Raw genomic sequence first — 20863 nt, forward strand, 5'->3', positions numbered from 1 at the left:
GCTTGATGTTGTACCAATCATCGGGATCAGCGAAGTTTGGGACATCCTCCTTATCCAGCTATTATAGGAATGGTACACGGCCCAACATTTAACAACGAGCTAGGAAAGTACATAATGTATATTGCAGTAAGAAGAGACAAGAATGGCACAAATCCCTTACCATGAATCGTTCCAACATGTAGAAGCCAAACGCTCCTACAGTACACCTGTAAGAAACTTTATGACGAAAGGCGGTTGCATAAAGCTTAACACCTTTTTTATTCGTTTTGCCACGAGATATGAAAAATGTAAGTCCGAGAGCTGGCTGGGATCCACTTGCCGGATGGGAAGACATGATGCTGAATACATCAGACAGATTAAGGTTGCGAATATCCTCATCTCGCAACAGCATATGGTGTCGTGCCAAGATACAAAGGCGTTCACGCATATACTGAAATCTACCTTCCGCATGATACACTCGCTTCCCTTTTAGTCGCAGCATTGGCTTCATACCCCACGTATGGAGGGCCATCCGAATAAACTGCTTCTCATTATAGGGGTCACGAATAGAACAGGTATCAGTGCGCGTCGACCCCTGGAATGAGGTGTCATACACTAGTTTCCCCTCGTATTCCTCGATAGCCTCCTTCAGCGGGATATCCTTGCGCGGATGAGGTGCAGGGTTTGGCCAATCCACCTTTGATGACGCTTGCTCCTTGTAGAGATAAATTAACGCCTTCCTGGCACAATCCACTGTTTCTATCGAGATAGGCGCATAGATGAATTTTCGGCCAGTCTCATCAGTTAGCGGATGCGAAAGAACTATATTTGGGTTAAAATGAAGTGTCAGAATGTCAATTAAGAGTGAGCCACAGCTTTGAACAAGGTTGTTTTGGTTACATGATTACACTAGATTTACCTTTTGTTCTTTCCGCAATGGAGGAGACCATGAGGGCTTGCGGTTCAGTAGACATGAGGGCCTCTTCTTCAGCTGGTTGCGAGTGATTTTGTTCCTCGTCTTCGCTTCCTGCATCGTCTTTGTCACCTTGGGAGGCTTCCTCGAACTCCTCAAAGGCCAAGGTCTCATAAGGCTGTGAATCATGTTGGCTATAATTTTGCTCCAGCTCATGGACGACATCCTGAAAAATACTCTCTTCTGTTTCTGCTTTCCAAGCCTTCGGTTTTCTCTTATTTTCGCGAGTCAGCTTACCCTCCAACACTGATTTGGACGCCTGTGATGAAGCCTTTCCAACGGCGCCACTGAATCCCGCGTTTGGATCGATATATTTCTTCACTGTCGCTTGAAAACAACCTCCTCGAAAAACTTTAGCATTTTTCTTGCATCAACGCTGCAGTCCCCTTTTTCTCTTGTGCAGAACACCTATCATTTATATTGTATTTACATATTTTGTATTACGAAGCATGAAAAAAAAATTGAATGTCCTAAAAAATAAAATAAACAAATAAACAAAAAAAAATTTACCTGCCAAGCTTTTAAGTACGTCCTGTACTGCAGCAATGTCTTTGAGGGACTCTTGTTGGCCAGGAGAGATTCAAGAACATTGTTGGCACAGGTTTTTCTCTGCTCTGCTGTTTCTTCAGACGAATAAGACGATTGAAGGTTGCTGGAAGAGTTATCAGTTGTTGCACCGATCATGGTGTCTTGGGAATGGATCCGCTTGCGAGGGGTGTGTTCCTCGGAGACGCTATGGACGCCTACAGAACAGGCCCTTTTTTTGCCCTCGCGGATCTCTCTCCTTTTTCCTCTTTCATCTCTGGCTTCCTTAGCCTTTCGTGCATAGCCACTTCTTCCTTCTTTCCCTTGCCTCACACTAAATTCGAAGAAGGCGCCGCTTGGACTTGCGTTTGTTGTTGAGGAGGCAGCGTTGCCAGAAGATGAAGAAGCGATAGTGCGGGGCATGCTGATAGGTTACTTTGTATTTTTTGTTGAGGGATTGAGTAGATATTTGTGAGTACGAGCAAGCGTTGCAAGTAGTGGTTATCGTAATAAATGGCGGTGATGTATGATGTATAAAAGAAAAATATAAGCAAACATGCCTTTATACTTTTAACTCATATTGTCAAGTCCAGTTCAATATACTCTCCTCATAATTCAATTGTTTAATCATTATCTTAGTGATCTTGATCACTTGTTAGCTTCTCTCAAGCGCGCTTTTTTTATTATTTTCCTTTGAGTACGGAATGAGGAATGAGAGGAAGGAGGGGAAGGAGGGGAATGGAATGAGGGAGTGAAGAATTGAGTATGAAGCAAGGTGTTGATCAGATCAGATCGCTTTGTGAGCGCGCTACGCGCGTGTAACTGAAGATGCTTTTAGTTTCTACTTTATGGTTAGATGTAGTGAAAAGACATGTGCCTGAATTCTAGCCTCTGTGTCTCTGTGTCTGTACGTGAAACCTGTGAAACATTTTGCCTATTAATGGGCACATATTGGAATTTGACTAAATAAACTATAATGGATTATGATGCCAAATCCAGTCCTTTTTCCATTTAAGGGTATTATGTTTCATGTCTGTACGTACAAGACATGTGTTCGTTTTGTGGCTTTTACTCCGACACTTGTCCTGAAATTTGAATTGACATCAAATCCATCGAAATTTTAACAATGTCATCATGGCATGCTAAAGATCTCTTTCTTTCTTCTTTATTTCACGCCTTCATTCCTCCATACATTCATATACACAATAAAACAATAAAACCTACAATACACAGAGTAGACTTACCCTCTCCCCTGACTAAAACTGAGAAAAATAACGGCACATTCGCATTTTCAAAGGTTCATTCCTGCTTGCTCACTTTCAAAATGACAAACAACAACGAAAAGATTTTATCCAATTTCACCTGCATGGATTTGGAACAAAGCACCAGTCAGACGAAGCCAACCAAGTCAAGTACTCGCACTGGATCCACTCGTGCAACACCGAGGAGAAAAAGAGTTATTCTGACTGACGAAACGACTCCAGAGCCTTCACCAGTGGCACAGACTGCTAGAGTTAGTGCAAAGTCTTTTAAGCGCCCTAGGCGTTGTGAGGCTGATTCTTTATCCTCAAATGTCCTTCACTCCGGTCCATTGACAGAAGAAGAGCTGGCCCTGGCGAACGCACGGAAGGAGCCGGCGAGAAGTGTGCTGCAGATGATTTTAGATGATCCAGATTCATCGACGACAGTGAATCAATATAAGACACAGCTCCGGCTGTGGGAGGTATGTTGGATCATCAAAATGTCGCTATGAGCTATCTCAGACAGGCTATCAAACTAGACGACTTGGCTAATTCTCTTTTTTGTTTTTAGCAATACTGCAATGAAAATTATCAAGGTGACTGTAGCGTCGATGCGAAACGCATGCTTGAATACTTCACAACGGTTGTCTTCAAGCGAACAGTAAAGCGATTGATCGGCACAGATCGTTGCTACCGTGGCGCTATTGGGTATGCCCAGCAGGGTGGAGGAGATTCTTCGAATTTTCAGGCTGGTGAAGACGCAGTCTATGAGGGAGAAGAGATCGACGAATTAGTCGAGGCAGATATCGACGAACATGAACTAAGCGACATGGAGCAGAGACTGGAGACATTAGATAACAGCGAGCAAGTTGATGACGACGACGGCCAAAGCATAGACCAAGATCAACAACAGGGACAGGGTCAGAGACAGGGTCAGGAACAGGGTCAGGAACAGGGTCAGGATCAGGATCAGGAACGGAGACAGGGTCAGGGGCAGGGACAGGAACAAGGACAGGAACAGGAACAGGATGAAGATCTGGAGCTTCAGCTGAGGTCATTGGCACAGAGAGGTAAGAAGGCTCCTCCCTCCTGGGATAATATGGAGCCACCTGAAGGAGTCGACCCACATCAATGGCAGATTGATATAGCATTGAATGATGAGGAGCGAGCATCACATGAAGCTGTAACTGTTGGGGGTTCAAGCAAGAACATCACGCCGAAGCGGAAGACTGCAGCCGTTATCAGGACTGAAAATGAAAGAGAACAAGGTATGTAAAGATAACCATGTATTAATATATAAATTGTTATACAGTACTGGGATCCAAACCTTTGGGAAGGCTCCGCCATCACGCGTACCCCAGGTGACAAGACACCATGGCCGCAACTCAGTGTTAATTATCAATATAAATAGCCTACTAAATTATGACTTAATAAACCATTCCTTAATCCTGCATCCACCTTAATGTATCTTTGATTGTTACAATTTACACTAATGGTTGATACTTTTTATTATATATACAATTACTTTTTTTTTTTTTTTTTTTTTTTTTGGATATACTTTTGCGTTTGTAGTTATCCTGCAAGCACCAGAGGACAAACATGGCAGCAAAATTGTCTTTGTTCCTCTCACGCTGGGGACAGTCGCAAATGTTAAGAAGGCTTTGCAATACTTATGGAGGCAACAGTCTTCTTCGACAGCTCCGTATCCCAATCCCGCCCCAAACCCAAGAACGGATGTACCACTAGCGGAGGCGATCAAAAATTATGGAGAGAAACTTGTCCATCACAAAGTAACGACAGGCACCTTATCCCGCACTGCCACCTGTGCCGTACGAGAACCTTACAACACTAAAATGTACCTGCGTATGTTGGCCTTTACATGGCGCATGCTTCCGACGGTTGGAGTAAGCGGCAGGCGACCTTACGACAGTGTTACAAGATTTCAGTATATGAGGGAGAGGCTATGCCTCCTTGCACGCCATCATATGTTGCTGCGGGATGAGGACATCCGAAACTTGAACCTGGCTAACACATTCAATATTCAGACCCGTCACCCCGCGCCAGGGTCAAAGCTGGCGTCGGGGCTTGTCTTCTGCATCACACGTGGAAAGACAAACCATAAAGGTGTCGAACTCTATGCGACAGCTTATCGACATAAGCTGTTCTTAAGGTGCACCGTGGGCGGGTTTGCATTTTATATGCTAGAACGGTTCCAGGTAAATGATGCCGTCAGTCTTGACGCGAGCGTATGATTTTTTCTCATTCAATTACACGAAGTGACATATATTCTTATTTTTTTTTTTTTTTTTTTTTTTCCCTATTGAAATGTTTTATGGTAAATCGGAAGTCAAGGAGATCAAAAGTTGTTTATTATTTTAGCTAGGTCGGAGCCTTATATAGGCTCCAACATAGCCGTCACTAATTGCTCTGATCTATGAATAAAAAGGGGAGTGCTCCATTTGGGTACACTCCCTAGCCTCAGGACGTAACACCTATTGTAGGTGTTCAAGGAGCCTCTTCCCAATTTTGCGGACCCTGACGAGTGGTACAGCATCAAGGTGCTAACAGGGGGTGGCACAAGCCAAGAACGGTTAGAGAACCGAAAGGAAGCGCTTGTTGGCCGAACCCAAATGAGCACTACGGCGGCTGTAATGCGTGCCTGCGACGTGCATTCGGCCAAAATTACGCACTCTGGCCGACATGCAGGGGTCTCGGAAGCCTACGAAAGAGGCTTAAGCCTGGACGATATTCGCCACTTGGGAAGGTGGGTCATGGGGCAAATGGAGAACTTCTATGCTCCAAAAAACCCAACCAGGGGCGCTTTTTGTATGGCTCAGTTTGGACCGAATGAGCCTTACTTTATCGAGCGTGATTTGGTCACCCCGCCCTTAGAGCTCCAGCGTCTGGTCTTTCCTTGGATTGAGGAAAATTTTGATAAAGATATGCCGGAGAGAGCTGACTCCTGGAGAGAGGAGTGCACCAAAGAAATGCTGGGGGTCGATCCAAATGTCCCGACAGACGAAGACATTTTTTGGACGCCAATCGAGAAGAAGACGAGCTCGAAACGATTGACCCGTGCCTTCAGCACTGACTCCCTTGTTACACGCATTGGGTTCCTCAAACTTCTTGTGCGTATGAGGCGAGTAATCCTTCAGGATGCAGTGCTCTTTTTGAAGCCGAACGACAAGGGGAAAATGTTGGAGAACAAACTCCTCGAATCGTTACCAGAAATCTTTGGTTGCCAGCTCTTTCTGGATTTCCAACATCAATTGCTTCGGGCCATCGACGTACATCGCCGACAAGCAGGCATCATCCAAGCGGATGTGCCAGTTAATGCGCAAACTATGGTAAGCGCCATTAACACGTTGTCGGTAGAGGCGCGGGTCTTTCATCAACTCCAGCATGAGACGGTCCAGAAGCTCGAGGCCCTATCCACCCTTGTGACAGAGCAACAGGAGCAACAGAGGCAGCAACAGGAGCAACAGAGGCAGCAACAGGAGCAAATCCACTTACTTCTCCAATCGCTGCAGCAGCAACAAAGCGCAAATGTGCGGCAGCCTTTTCCATATCATGTGCAGTCTTGCCCGCCCTTTGTGTTTAATCCTTCTCCATTGGCGCCAGCACAGAGCCGCCTAGCTTCTTTTCCTTCGGTTCCTCAGGCTCCTACTACGCAGGGCCTATATCAAGCTCGCCAGGCCGCTCCACCGTAACAGCAGCCATTATTTTCCAACCAATTGCCACCATGTCCTCAGCAACAGCATCCATATCAACATAGCCATGTGCAGGCTCCAATGACCTCAGAGCAGACACAACGATTGCCGGAAGATGAAAGGTATAAAGGCTACCTCATGAAAGGCGATGGCAAGCAATTGACGGTCAGGGAAGCATGGGATGAATTCCGTGGGCCCGTTGCTCAGGCAAAGCAGGAAAATCACAAATGGCCATTCACAGAGGCGCGTCACAAGGCATTCAGGCGCAGGCGTCAAATTTTCGATCTGATAAAGAATATTGCCGAAAAACAGAAGCGAGACTTCGAAGAGGTAGTAGACGCACTGACAGCTCAGTACAAGGGTCGGACAATCAATTCCATTCGACTAGAGCTTCTGAAAGACACCGGGAATGACGAAGGCTGCCACCAAGATGCGGACGAGTAGATGAGTAAGGGTAAATTTTTTTTTTCTTTTTTTTTTTTTATATACATATATATATCCTCGGATACAAATTTAAGCAATAAAGCACAAAGTAGTGATGGTGTCGGAAATACCAAGACATGAACTGAGCTACAAGAGGCAGAAAACTGTTGGCTGCATCCTTGAGCCAAATGAGGCTGAGAAAATACAATGTACAAGCAATCCATTGTCGTGAAATTTGTGATATTCCAAGGTGTTTAGCATAAGTATCATCCAGGAAAAAGCATTATCGTCAACATTATTAACAAGACAAAACACCATCAAAGCGCTATCAAAGCATTTTTGACTCGACTCGGCTACCAACGCACTATAACAGAAATAATTGAATACTTCATCAATATAAAAACTGTCATGTTTAATCATTAACACTGTCTCTACCATAAAAAGATTTTGTCTATTTCGCTTCACAATCTATACCATTGATCACAACTGCTACTCATGACTTGAACAGGCATACCAACCCCTTCTTCCTTGCTCTCATAACCGCTCACATCCTTTCGATGCATTCTTTCGCCGTTTATGTCCACTACATCTGAACCACACACAGTTCACCACTCACTCCAACAGAGATATTTATATCACCTTGGGTATGATATTTTGCTGTGGTTCCCTCTGGTTTCAACAGGCCCAACAAACTCTATTAGCAGTGTTTACCAACCCAGGGAACACAAGAAGACGAGGAAGCAAATGATGTGACAAATCAAGTCTTGCCGAGCAAGCTCCATGGTGCGGTAGAATGAATTAACTCAGATTGCCCTCCTTTCAAGTCGAGACTACGGCGGCGAATATTATCACTGCTATATTACACCTGTCAATAAATAAACGATACAATGGACTCCCAAGCGGATGCTAGGGTCATGCGAAAGTCTTCATGAGTTTTTTATTTGCACAAATAAAAAAGCCAGGATAGCTCCATGACAATTTAGTTTTCGGTCATTTATTTCGACATCGAAATAAAATTTCAAGACAATGCCCATGGATTGCTGGATTTTAAGCCCATTTATAATGGCAAATTTGCCCTTGTTATGGACGAAGGGATAAGACAAGGATGGTCCCCTTGGATGTTTCCCGTTTAAACTTGAAATCGAACTTCATCTCGTTTTTCTGAATTCCAGCACGGTTAAACTGCAATGATGTCAACGATAAATCTCTCTGTTAATGGGCCCATGATATTTATGAGAGTGAGAACACTTTAAATATAAAACTGTCTCGTATCAATAAGGTAGTAAGGAAAGCTCCATATTTTTATCATTAAGTTTTTTTTTTTAAAAAAAAAAGAAAAGTAAACCTGAACGAGCATAGAGTTCGACATGAGTCTGTGTTTAGTGTATAACAGAAAGAAGGAATCATCGAGCTCTTGGACATGGATGCTCACTGTTGATGAGGCAGACAGAAAACAAGACATTAGCAATAGCAATCAAGGGAGGAATGTCGATTCTAACTTTTAGTTTTAACCTCCTTCACCTTTTTTTTCACTAACAACAATATATACGCCCGAGTCTCAAGAGAATAGCCAGAATTTTCAGACAAGGAAAACGGCAAGGAGCCAAGAAAAAGAGAAAGAGAGAAAGGAAATAGAACAATAACCACGTCTTTTCTTCTTTATCCTTCGATAAAAATGATCAAGAAAATCATCTTGTCTCCTGTCGAGTAAGTTGTGCTATTGGTTTGCTGTGCATGCTTATTGCTTGCTGTTTGATAGTCTACTTCAACTTCAACGTGTGTTCACGTTTGTAAATGGGATATTTTCCTCCCAGGTTCTATCAATCTGACTTTAAGTCAGAAAGGATGCCCCTGTTCCCGAATTCCTTTTTTTAGGTTTACAACATCTCCCTTTCTGCTCCTTCTCTCCTACTAGCTGGCTTGACCCTCTTCCTCTCCCTATTCTTATCCTCGTCCTCACCGTTTTTTTTCTCTTGCCGTCTTCATGTAATACTCGGCCATCGTTATCAAACCTCTCCTCCATATCCTCAACACATCAACATTTCTCTACCTATCTTTCCCTCCTCAGGGACATGTGCTTTTCTACAAATACCTTTTCTTTCTCAATCTAAGGCTATACGTTCACCTCAACTTCATCATCTCTGCCTTCATCACTACTATTATCCCTTGGTCTTTACTGAGATCAGCAGGAACGTAGTAGGGCTTTTTAGCCGATCATCAATATTAAGATCAACTTCAACATCAGTCGTAGCAACAGTAGTCGTAGTCGTAGTAGTCACAACTAAATTAACAACAGCATAATTGCAATAATTGCGATAATCATTCTCACTACCCTGACCATCTTAGACCAGACATGCAATCCAAGCTCCGCAATCCACTACTGCAATAGTAACATTCAAAGGAGCAAATCATTTAATTCCGCGAAGACCAATCCTTTCTGATGGTGATCCGTCTCCGTCTTCTTCCTGTGTTGTCTCCCGCATCGATTTTAGCTTTGTCTCCTGCCTTCCTCTTGTCTCCCTCTCCAACCTGAGCAACTTCAATTTCTCCTTGTCTCTAACTTAATCCTGCCATGCTGTCTCTACGACAACTACGCACGACCTCCACTCTGATCTGCAGACAAACACGAACTCTTGCGTAGCTCAATTGCAAACACGCGCCTGTGTCACCACCACACCACCTTGTGCACCTGCCGAAAAGAGCCTTCTAAATCCGTATGTCTGTCTCTGCGCTTTTATCTTTCTCCGCAATTTGTCTCAAGACATCTCGAACAATGGCAGAGACAGTGGAGCCAATAGTGACTCTTCCAATTCAGTTGTAATTCCAGCTTCTACTTTAATTCCCACAGCCTCCACTGTCTCCACCTCGAACTCGGCTCGTAGCTCCTTCACTTTTTCTTCTTTTTTCATCTCTCTCACACCCCTCTACCACACTCCCTTCTGCTTCGCTGTCGAAATCCAGTGACCCGCCTTTTCTCACTCTACTTTTCTCCTCTCCTCCCTTTTTCGACTCATCCCTATAACCCTTTTCATCGTTTTTAACACCCTCATCTGCTCCTTCGCCGCTACCCCACTCTTTCTTCTCCAACTCGAAGCGGACATTACCACCATCCCCACTACAACAACAATACAAGGATCAGTATCACAAAACAAAACCATCACTGATAGCGGTCTATACAGCAGCAACAGCAACAACAATAGAAGCAGCAATACCACAGAAGCCTCAGCTGATACAAGTGCAAACCAAATCTCTTCCCAGTTTATACCCATCTTGGCCTTTGCACCGATCGATATACCCGATTCTGTGGACCCTTGCTCTATCCCTATTGCTCTACATAACCTCGCTGTTCAACCTTCAGGAACAATAACTACTGAAGCTTTACCTTCATCTTCTCGCCTCGATCTTTCCACAATAACAATTCCTCTGCTTAAGCATTCACGACCTCAGAACATCCAATTACCAGAACTTGACGGAGCCATGGCACAAAGACAGCCCTGTAACGACCTACCCCCAACATCCATCATTATCCCACCATATTCTCGTTCATCATCCCCGCCATTTGTCACTAAGATCAGTTCCCACTCAAAATCCGTGGGTAGTGACATGCGTTCGTCAGTGAAGAGTCGGCTTCTTCGTAATTGGATTGGTCAAAATGGACAACAGGAATACAAGATCTTGGAACGCTCCCTTGCAAGGTATACTATAGACAAATGCTTTTTTTTTTTTTCATACTTGATCATGGATAATGGATGTCTCAATGATTGAGCCCTCGTCCTTTTCATGAAATCTGTTTTTACTACTTTGCACCAATGCTTTCTCTCCTCCCAGTTTATTTTTCAACTTTTCATGGTTAAAAAAAAAAAAAGTTCAAATAAGAATGGGTGACACTGCCGAATATGCAAACAAATAGCTCCTATTGCAATGTACCGCTTGGCGGAAGTGGCTCTTATGCATGATTACCTGCACTCGCCATGGCAAGGCTTTTTTTGTCTACCATCTCCCACTCTCCCTCCCCTTCCCCTTCCCCCTCCTTTATCTCTATATCTTCCTCAACTAAAAAAAAATAGATTTATGCCAATGTCTCCTCATTCATTTATTCAGTTTGCTCACATCCATGAGACATTTTCTGTCTATATGTTAAAATAACTAGGTTCCATCAAAAAGACAGATACCGGATCGACGTCCTCAAAACGAACCTCTTGCCCTGGCTTCGAAAAGACCAACCATGTTTAGGTATGAAAAAAGTATTGACCACTTAGGGCTAGAACAGGGAAAAAGGGGGAGGAATAGAGCGACGAGCAGTCATTTTTCCCCCTCCAGTGATGCAGCTAAAAAAAAAAAAAAAAAAAAAAAAAAAGAATACCTTAAATTGGAGTTACACTCTAAATGTCCCATAATAATTTTGGATCATAGATTTATTATCTGAAGCATCACTCAAAACTGGACGACAGCTTATAATACAATGGTAAGTGTGGCGGTTGGTGAGCTTGAGGCAAATGGATTGCTAGGAATGTTTGTAGTTGGAATAAAGCTAGAAATAGGTTACAACCTTTTGTCTATTTTATTGTAATGCACTTTGTGCAATAACAAACAAAGGAAGCATCTGGGAATTTAGAGAATTGCGTAACAGACCCTATCCGCCACCCTGGTCATGCATACGGGAAAATTGTCTGGGTTTATGAGAGCTTATAGGGAAGTACAAAGGTTTCAACTAAATTATGAGAACTAACGTTACCTTCATGGGCTGTGCTCATAGGTGGTCCACACTTCTATCTGCTTTACCAGATGCTCTGTATACGGATAGATGTCATTATTTTGAAGCCATCCTTGCCCTTATGACTCGGTAAGCTCCCATCTCTATCAACTGTGGCTGAATATCTAGAGATTAAAGCGTGGCATGCCAGACTAGGACTAATAATATGTACATCTCATGGATCTATGATATGATAATAATAGAAAAGAATTCGAAGAGTTTGGTATGATTTTTTAATCCCAGCATAAGTATAGATTTTGAACTAAAAGAAATACTGCGGCAACATAATAGCATTATTTAACTTCATGATACCGCATTGCCCTGTATAACTACTAATAGATCGCGTTGAGGATACGATTTCAAAACCATCAACCCCATCAACTGTTAGGACATTCGTTGACGGATCAGGCGCAGGCTCTGTTACAGAACATACATCCTCGACAACATCTATAGCGTCTAGCACAACTCTAGGGTCAGGATACCCTTTTACAGACTCTAGCGCATTCTGGTCATCATTTCAACAATATCGCAGGATGTTGACACAGTCTCTGCAATACGCAATTGAACGGCTGAATCAAAAGGGAGTCTACTCCAATGTCATTACTTTTTGCGCAAAGATCCTAGCTATTTGTTTCTTCAAGCTTCCTGGCGTCGCATTTGGACTGCTTCACGCACTTCCAGCAAGTCGTTCTTATATCAGTCGTATGGCAAAAGCCATGGATCTCGTAGGGTATGACTTACCTTCACTATTGGATGCTCGCTCTTTAAATCCAAGTCATGGCAATCATGCAAGCATGGAAGAGTTGACCTTTTGACTTCCTGTCCTTTCTTGATTTCTAGCGAAAACTGCGGCATGCCTCAAATCACAACCTTTTTCCCCGAACACCTCTTACCTGTCTGTTTCATGGGCACTGGCTCTTGGTGGCGGGAGTTTGAGAAGCAGAAGCGCAGGATGAACTCAGGAGAAGGAGCGCCACCAATGGAAATGTTTGGGAACTGGGTCCGCCGCTGGCAGAGCGACGACAGTGAGCTTTTTTTCGCATTCTACCGTCATTACCATCACTGTCTCTCACAGTACTTGGAAATGCCTCTGCGGCGTATTCAAGCAGGCGGATGGGCATCTTCAGCCATCACGCCCAAAGTATATGCTGGAACGCCGGGGTATCTATATCTCTCTGCATTTTTCTTGACAAAGATTGAGGGACTCGTTCATCGTGAGATTCACCCTGTGACGACCATCGTCCAGTTTGAGCCAAATGCTGCCAACAGTAACGGAATGAGCACGGCAGAGCGGGATCGCGCCATGGCATCGGTTGCTACGGGTGAATTCCCTGGAACGGCTGCGCCGCCCGCTGTCAAATTACCCATTGGGACGGATGCTAAGGACGGCACCAATGGGGGCTCTACCGCAGGAAAACCAAAAGTGCTTGACATGGCGTCCAGGCGATTTGTTGAAACCATTGTGGCTATTATGGAAGACCATGGTAACATTTATGGCGTAATGCTGGATATTTGGATCAAAGCAGTTGTCACTAGGACAAGCGTTTATGATGTTGAGAGTGTTTTCTGTCTGCTGGATTTTTTGGATATGCTCATTGCCGAACTTGAGTCAAGGTTTGTAGTTCTTATGACTTAATTTGTAAAAAAAAAAAAATTGATTTCATTGCAATGATTTGACTAACATTGAAATATGCTTTGCCGAATGGAACAATTATAGAGAATCTATCAGGCTTTATGACAGTGAATTGGCGGCAGTGCCGCTGAATACAGGACGAGGCTGCATCTTTGTGCCAATTCATGTTCAGTTTATCCTTTCAACTCTACACTTGCTCTTAACAGGATCTGATCATACTGTCACCTTGATGCGTACCATATCATTTATCTACCAAAACTTCTCTCTTCTTACCAGTACTGTACAGACTTTGGAGCAATTGACACTTGGCACCTTATTATGTCCCGATGTTTTTGAAAAGTGCTTTTTGCATTGGGCTCGCAATGTCCGACTATATTACATGAGGTGCTTAGTGTGGCGCGTTGCCAGAATCGGTGGTGGTGTCGGGGTTCTGCCAGGTTGGAAAGCGTGGACTCCTGATGACCTTTCATTAGATGGGCAGGAACAACAGCAGCAGACAACGGCCTCAGGAGGAATGGCATCAAGTGAAGGGAACAGCCCCAACTCTCCAAAAAAAACTATGACGACGAGAGAGGCTCTAGAGTCTATGAAAGGATTGCCCATTGAACAGTCATTGATTCTGATTGTCAGGTACGATAACTATATACCCTCACATTCCAAACTTGCGTTATTGGATTCGACTTATGCTCATCGTTTAACATGGTTTACCCAATATGGACATTTACAATAGAAATATTTTTGAGGTCATGGAAGGTAGAATCGAGATGGTGAGGCGTCAATATGCAGGAGAGCTTTCAGAGGTCATGTCACCAATGTTCAGTGATAAGGGATCAGAAAACTCACCATCAGAGTCAATATCCTCATCGCCAGGTCCAGACAAGCAGTCAGCATCAGCTACATCCCCAACTAATGAGGGGTCGCCGGTTCAGACAACGCGACAGCGATCTCTTTCTGATGGTATGGTTCAGGATGAGGAGAGCCGCGAAAAGGCTCGGGCTTTCTACCAGCTTCAGGCCCAACAGATTTATTTGTCGCATCAAAAGTTGACGTCGTCCGATAGCAACATTAAGACTGTTAAAGATAAGAGCAAGAAGTCACTCAGTCGATCCAGTCTGATTGGTAGAAAACTTAGACGCCTCAGTCGGACTGACAACAACTCGGTAAATATGGGATCCGATACTCAACAGCGCAACGTTCTGGAAGGGGACACGAGCCTTTGCGACTCTTCGACCGCGAATATCACTGGCGGCAGTATCACCTCTGGAAGCAAGCGCGCCAGCACTGGGTCCGCCCCGCTTTCAGCTGGAAGCTTGCTCAGATGGATGTTCTCAGGAGACAAGAACAATAATAGCAGTAAAATGGTTGTAACTGGAAGTTCAGATGAACAAAAATCGAATCCAAACTTGTGTTCTAGCAAAAGTGAAGACGGATTTTCAGGATCGAACTACTCTTATACAAGCAACTCGCTTGCTTCCTCTTCTACTTCATTGACCTTGAATGATAGCGCCACTGACATCCTCCGACATACTGATAGCAATAGCCAATCACAATGTGCCCCACAGCTGTCACCTCGTTTGCGTTACGGACTGGATTCACGGAAATATCCAGAACACGCGACTACTTATGCTGGACGCTCACTACCGGAGCACTCGGCTGTTTTAAACGAGTATGTGGATTGGTTGGCACAATGTCATGCTTATGGCATTAAATCCAAGATGAACTACGTTCCCAATAATAGTCTCGTTGCGGGTCCAGGACAACCGGGAGGGGTTCCTGGGATTGGTCTGGGACCAAATAGTATTTCTGGTATGGATAGTTTATTAGAAGATTTTGATGGGTTTAGCGTGTTCAGTCTGAGTGTGGGCGCTGTAGTGAACGCAAACATGGTGGCAGGGCAGCAGGATGAATGGATCTCTCCTGGTATGGCTCACATGATGATGCTTCGGTTTCCAGGTCTTGTTGTTGAGTGGCCCAAGTTCTGGAACAATACGCGTGAGGCCTCGGGTCCTCCTCCTGGTCCTATCACAACTTTGTCAGCTCTGACGGTCGTAAACAACCCGGCGTTCTCACTCAGTAAAGGAAACGCAGGGGGTGTGACTGCTGGAGTGAGCGCAGGTGCAGGTGGACCATTCGGAGGCGCCAGTTTGAATGGGTCACATACCAATGGACCAAGCTCTTTGAAACATCAACAACAGGCACAGATGCATCATCAGCAGCAGATGCAATTATGGAGTCGGAACGCTGCTGCGGCTGCTAATGCTAATGCTAATGGTAGCACTATAGCCACCACTGCCACAACTACGACCTCAAGTGGAAATACCATGCCATCAATCTCTGGCACGCCCATCTTGCCAAATTTTTCAGGATTTACAAACAACACCTCTACCTCCACTGAATCAATGTAAAATATATAGACTTGAGCATCTACACTTTTTTTTTATGAACTTTTAATTTACATTTACTTAGTACACATAATATACGGTGCAGATCATGCTATTGTTTTCATTGCCAATGTGATGATGTTCTACGATTTTTTTTAAGGTGATAGAGTGAATATATGGGAATAAATATAGATGGAAAAGGAGGAGCCAGCCTCATTCAGCCTTCAATATTTATCTGAAAAAGAAAAAGAGAAAATGCGCTCTTTTTTTTAGTTATCCTCAGCAAGATCCTTGAAGATGCAAGTCATGTTGCTAAGAGTACCGTTGTTAGGGATAGGAACAGGAGGCTTAATCTCACCGTCATCTTCCTTCTCTTCTTCCTCGCGGCCAATGACACGGAGATCCCAGCAAGAAGTGTACCACTCGTCGTCATTCAACTCCCAGCGCCACTGAACCATGTAGGTACCAGTCTTGCGGTCCTCTGGGATCTTGAAGCAGCCTCCGCATGGAGTATGGTCGGTATCACCACGAATGTGGTTGCAGTTCTTGTAAGGGAGTTTGGCAATATTCATCTTCATGAGCTGAGACTGAGAAGGATCACGGTTAGTAGGCTCGCTGGGCATGTTGATGAATACGCCGCGATCGTCTTCATCGGGGACTGCATGGTTCTTAGCGGGCCAGCGGACACAGATCTCTTCGCCGGCTTTGCCAGTGGCCATGGCGCCGTATCTTCCACCATAAGCTTTGGAGATGGGGTTCTGGCGTGTCTCATCAGCACCAGGTTCACGACCATGTCTACCATCGGAGCAGGAAGTGAAGTCACTGGGGTTTTGTTGGTAGTGGCGGTTAGGGGAGGCCGAGTCGAGGCCACCAAAAGTGACTCTGGAGGTGACAGGGTACTTGCGAGCCCAGCCAAAGCACTTTCCGTGTTTGTTGGTCCAGCCTATTAAATTACATATTTATAATAACACATGAATTAGAATACTATTTATGCGCGTGAATTCTACTCTGTAAGTGAGAAATGAAGAAAAACGGTATGACAAAGAGTACAGAAGCACAGGAGTAAACAAATAAAGAGCCGATCGTGGGGGAAAACGATTGTTGAGAGCAGTGACACATTCTCGTCAATCAGAAGATGATGAAAAGAGCCCTTTCGCAAAATGTTTTTCAATAGATTGTAAACCCAATGGGTTTATGTTGAAAAATTATATTTCATATATTATTTAGATGTATAAATCTTCTTTTTTTGCTATTATTATCATTTCTTACCTGGATTTTTAGGGTCATTGAAGCGCCAGTCGACACAGTCAGCCCAAGAGTGGGCTTCGGTGACAGTGGTCAAAAGAGTCATGGCGAGAGCAACCAAGGCGCAGAGAGTAGTACGAGCAAGCATGTTGATGTTCAAAAGGTGTTAACGGTATTGATGGAGAGAGGTTATGCTAATGAGTAAAATCGTAGGTGTGTAGCTGTCAAAAAAAATGTGGAGTAATAAGAGTGAAAAAGTCAGGAAAGAGGAGGGCGAGGGCGAGAGTGAAGGAGCGGAATGTCGGTGTTACTGAAGGGCGAAGCAGGTTTCGTAATTATCCGAATGATTTTTGATTCTTGTTCAAAGAATGGAAAGGTGGTGGATGAATATCCAGTGGAATGGCGTGATGGTGATGAAGAAAAAAAAAAAAAAAAAAAAAAAAGGTGAACGATGCGATCCTTTTTATATTGAGGATGAATGGGAAAGTTGTTGCTTTGTATACATATATACATGTAAAGTCTTGTAGTCTAATGGTCCCAAAATTCTCAAAATTCTTTATGTCGGAAGTCGACTTGAAACAAAGACTAATGAAAACCTTAGGGCCAACCGACCAATCAAAGTGGTGTTTCTCTGGAACAGGAGTACAATAGTTCATTAGTCTGCCTCATATCCAATGTTTTTTGTTGGTGTTTATTGCTGTTGATGTTGTACCTGTAGCAAAACATGCCGAAAAAAAATAGGCTTCACATGAGATAACATTTTGGACTAATCGAATGCATTTATCAACCGTTTACTGAATCCCTGGATTCTCAGGCAAGGAGAAATGTGAACAACATCATGGTATATATATACGGTGCAACAAGGAAATTGCGGTTAATTAATAAGAACGATCAATCCAAACAAGGCACTTTTTAGATGAAAACCCTTTTAAGGCATAGTTCCATACAGTATGTTCAGATTTTCTCATATATATCTCCGATCATCTAAAGTAAACAAATAAGTGCTACTCAAAAGTTTTTCCTTGAGTGTTCATACCTTCACGACTCCGCTTCCATTCTTACGACTCATCTTTACTGTCGCTTACTAAGATTATACATAGAGCTATGACCAGGCCTTTTCGTTTATTAGAGAAAAAAGAGTATATTAAATTCATATGTGGTTGGAGGAAAACTCACATTTATCCGGACCTCCGCGGTAAACATAGTCTCTATAGTCAATTCAAGTGAACCACCAAGGTATACTTACAATATTGATGGAATATTTTATTTTCAAACATTCCTTCAATTTTCTGGTTGTGCTAGAACAAAAAAAGACAAACAAAAGCTGGTGGTGCATTTGATTGGAAAAGCAAAGATGAGTTTTGCTACTGTATGGCACTGAAAGTTGAAGGGCGTTGCTTTTGTCACACATTCATAATGCGCCCCATGCTTAGTGCCTATCTGTTGTATTGGATATATATACATATTACATGTTTGTATAGTCTTCATTCCATTGTTATACTGTTAAATAAAACAAGTATGTTTCTGCCTTCAGTATAAATATTTACTGCATACACCTAGTTTATTCATTGCTTGAGCTTGTGCTTCTCTGTAACAGATGAAGCTCTAGGCGACTATCACTCCTGGGATTCCGAGAAACCAAAGCTGCTTCTCTTTGTTCATGAATCCATAGTTTTCTCCTTCGTTTGTCAGTGAAACATAGATGACCAAATTTTTTCCTTTAAAAATCCCCAGTAAGATTTAAATCATGAGGTCATTTCATAAATTAAACTGCCTTTAAACAAGTCATAAATGTGCGTGCATTCCGCACCTCAGGTCAACGATTCTCTATTGTACTCACAGGTTGGTTGAATTTGCCGAAATTAATTTAGCAATACCAAATGAAAATTCTTGATTGCGCGCTAAGCGAGGCTAAGTTCGGGAAGGACCAAGCTTAAAGTGGTGGGAAACAAAAGACTTGATCAGCTGAACAATCTACAGTGGAATCTCGATAATTGTACACTTTTGTACAAATTTCAAATTTGATATATTTCTAGGCCATTGGTTGGCTAAGAGCCTTACTCTTTTAAAAAAAAGTATTCTAAAAAACCCACACTCAACTGGAGTAGGGGAATCAGCAGAGGATTTTTAGAATAGTTTTTCATGAATTGTGGGCTTCTTAGCCAATCAATAACCGAGAAATATAGCAAATTCGAAAATTGTACAAAAGTGTACAATTATCGAGATTCCACTGTACAGTACATGCGCATGGACAGTAATTATTTGGTGAAACCAGTGTCGTTTGTATTCCGACCACAACGCATTTCATGTATTTGAAAGTTTGTCTCGAAAACCTTTGAATCCAACATGCTAGGAGTGCCCCGCCTTTCTCTGATTTTTCTAGGTCATTCTACGAGAACTAGCACATTTATTAGAAATAGACTCTATAGATGGGTTGCCCTATTACTAGGGACGTAAAGCGTTTTCCAATAATCGGTCTTAACCGCATCCTATTCACAAACCACGTCGGCATGAGCGGTAATTCTTGATCCCTACGGAACCTCTGACGAGTCCTGCTCCCCACTTGGCCTGCTGTGCGCTAAAGTCATCTTCTAGCCGCAGTCCTCAATCATCAAAAAACGACACCATCCCAGCCGTTCCATTACTGTCAGTTCTAATTGTTGCCGATAGCTCCCTGCTACTCTTTGGTCAGCTTCCATCGTGATCGCTTTCACGTCAGCTGTTCGTCGTTGTCTCAGGGTAGGTCCTAAGAAATCACCTCTGCTACGTCTGTGCTGCCCAACAAGGTGCATCCCCTGACGCGTTTGCTCACAGAGGTGACGCCTTTAGTTCTTTCCCAGTCGACAGTAACTTTACAGCGTCTGTTCCGGATCTCAGTCCTTCCGATTTCCTCGATAGCTTTGATAAATCTGCAAACCACATATTTTGCAATAGATGCGGTTGTCTTGAAAGTATCTTTCCAATTCTTGACCATGTCTTTCGGCACCAATCCATGGTAAAGGTCTTGGACTGTCCTGATGGCTCCTTCGCCGTCGTCATCTTTATCGTCTTCATCGACGAATTGCAGCAGCTCCTCTGTACATGCCTTCCAATGACGCCCATATCACCTCTTCACTTGCTGGCATGAACATAGGTCCCTTGCCAATCTGTTTCTGTTCTGGTGCCTGTGCCCGACGCAGCTTGTCCCCCTAAAGTCTCCTCTCCTTCGCTAGAGCCCTTTGTCTGTCACGATTGATATTCTCAATCGCTCTAATCGCTCTTGTCCACCCTTCCAACTGCTTAGTAAATTAAAATATTGATTAGCCACAGTATTTTATTTTCAGGTTATTTTGTATCTTCTAATCGGGACATCACAGCTAAAAGAATCTTTGTGCAAAGCCCTATAGGCTATAGGCGAGTCCACCTCACCGAGAAAGCACCACGGTCAGGCCTGTAGGCTAGGTTTTAAAGCTAAAGAAACTTCCTTCTCAATGAAGCCTTCAGTTTTCCCCATATGTCTTGTTCTTCACCTGCAGTTCACCTTGCCATTTATCTTTTTTCCCTTTTCACAGCAAGCGTTTGTCATCCGGTAACTCAGTTGGTGAGCTCACCTATAAAACTCCCATCTTCTCTTTTGGCATCCTATGGCGCTGTTTGTCGTCAAGGTTATTTTTTTTTTTTTTTTTTTTTTTTTTTTTTTTGATAACAAGGACCCACGAGGTCATGTAGGATTTATTTTGATGTTAGCTCTATAAATGGGTTGCCCCATTACTGGGGTCGCAAATAAAGCGGTATCCAATAATCGGCCGAAGCCGCATCGTCATACTGCCACAGTACTACATCCTGTTCATAAACCACGTCAGCATTGAGTAGACTTCCTTGGTCCCAGAGGACCTGTGGCACGGCTCTACTCCCTACTTGGCCTGTTGTGCGCGAAGGTCATCCTTTAGCCGCTGTCCTCAATCATCAAAAATTTACAGCTTTCCAGGCGCTCCATAATCGCCAATTCCACCTGCTGCCG

The 20863-nt window shown here is 43.5% G+C and overlaps 3 protein-coding genes across 3 annotated transcripts; 2 read left to right on the forward strand and 1 right to left on the reverse strand.

Moving 5' to 3' along the window:
• Nucleotides 1–10224: 10224 nt before the first annotated feature.
• BCR41DRAFT_232512 (hypothetical protein) lies at nucleotides 10225–13266 on the forward strand. The gene is made up of 7 exons (XM_022020080.1): nucleotides 10225–10546; nucleotides 11002–11084; nucleotides 11265–11316; nucleotides 11608–11694; nucleotides 11808–11827; nucleotides 11944–12334; nucleotides 12445–13266. Exons 1-7 carry the CDS (start codon nucleotides 10329–10331, stop codon nucleotides 13238–13240), a joined length of 1647 nt encoding a protein of 548 aa, XP_021875503.1. The 5' UTR covers nucleotides 10225–10328; the 3' UTR covers nucleotides 13241–13266.
• Nucleotides 13267–13950: 684 nt separating this feature from the next.
• BCR41DRAFT_390729 (hypothetical protein) lies at nucleotides 13951–15642 on the forward strand (the record flags this gene model as incomplete). Its single annotated transcript, XM_022028267.1, has 1 exon — nucleotides 13951–15642. The coding sequence occupies one exon, from the start codon at nucleotides 13951–13953 to the stop codon at nucleotides 15640–15642; it is 1692 nt and encodes a 563-aa protein (XP_021875504.1).
• Nucleotides 15643–15656: 14 nt separating this feature from the next.
• On the reverse strand, nucleotides 15657–17272 carry BCR41DRAFT_426780 (hypothetical protein). Its single transcript, XM_022030777.1, has 2 exons — nucleotides 16888–17272; nucleotides 15657–16561 (listed from the first exon to the last, which is right to left on the reverse strand). The coding sequence occupies exons 1-2, from the start codon at nucleotides 17009–17011 to the stop codon at nucleotides 15888–15890; spliced, it is 798 nt and encodes a 265-aa protein (XP_021875505.1). The 5' UTR covers nucleotides 17012–17272; the 3' UTR covers nucleotides 15657–15887.
• Nucleotides 17273–20863: the final 3591 nt, after the last annotated feature.

The sequence above is a fragment of the Lobosporangium transversale genome, assembly GCF_002105155.1.
Source record: "Lobosporangium transversale strain NRRL 3116 chromosome Unknown BCR41scaffold_78, whole genome shotgun sequence".
Classification (NCBI taxonomy): Eukaryota; Fungi; Mortierellomycota; class Mortierellomycetes; order Mortierellales; family Mortierellaceae; genus Lobosporangium; species Lobosporangium transversale.

Coding starts and splice junctions, on each gene's coding strand:
- BCR41DRAFT_232512 (XM_022020080.1), top strand. CDS start 10,329: ATGGCACAAAGACAGCCCTGTAACGACCTACCCCCAACATCCATCATT. Junction 10,547..11,001: donor TTGGAACGCTCCCTTGCAAG/GTATACTATAGA, acceptor TAAAATAACTAG/GTTCCATCAAAAAGACAGAT. Junction 12,335..12,444: donor AAAGCCATGGATCTCGTAGG/GTATGACTTACC, acceptor CTTGATTTCTAG/CGAAAACTGCGGCATGCCTC.
- BCR41DRAFT_426780 (XM_022030777.1), bottom strand. CDS start 17,011: ATGCTTGCTCGTACTACTCTCTGCGCCTTGGTTGCTCTCGCCATGACT. Junction 16,562..16,887: donor CAATGACCCTAAAAATCCAG/GTAAGAAATGAT, acceptor GTAATTTAATAG/GCTGGACCAACAAACACGGA.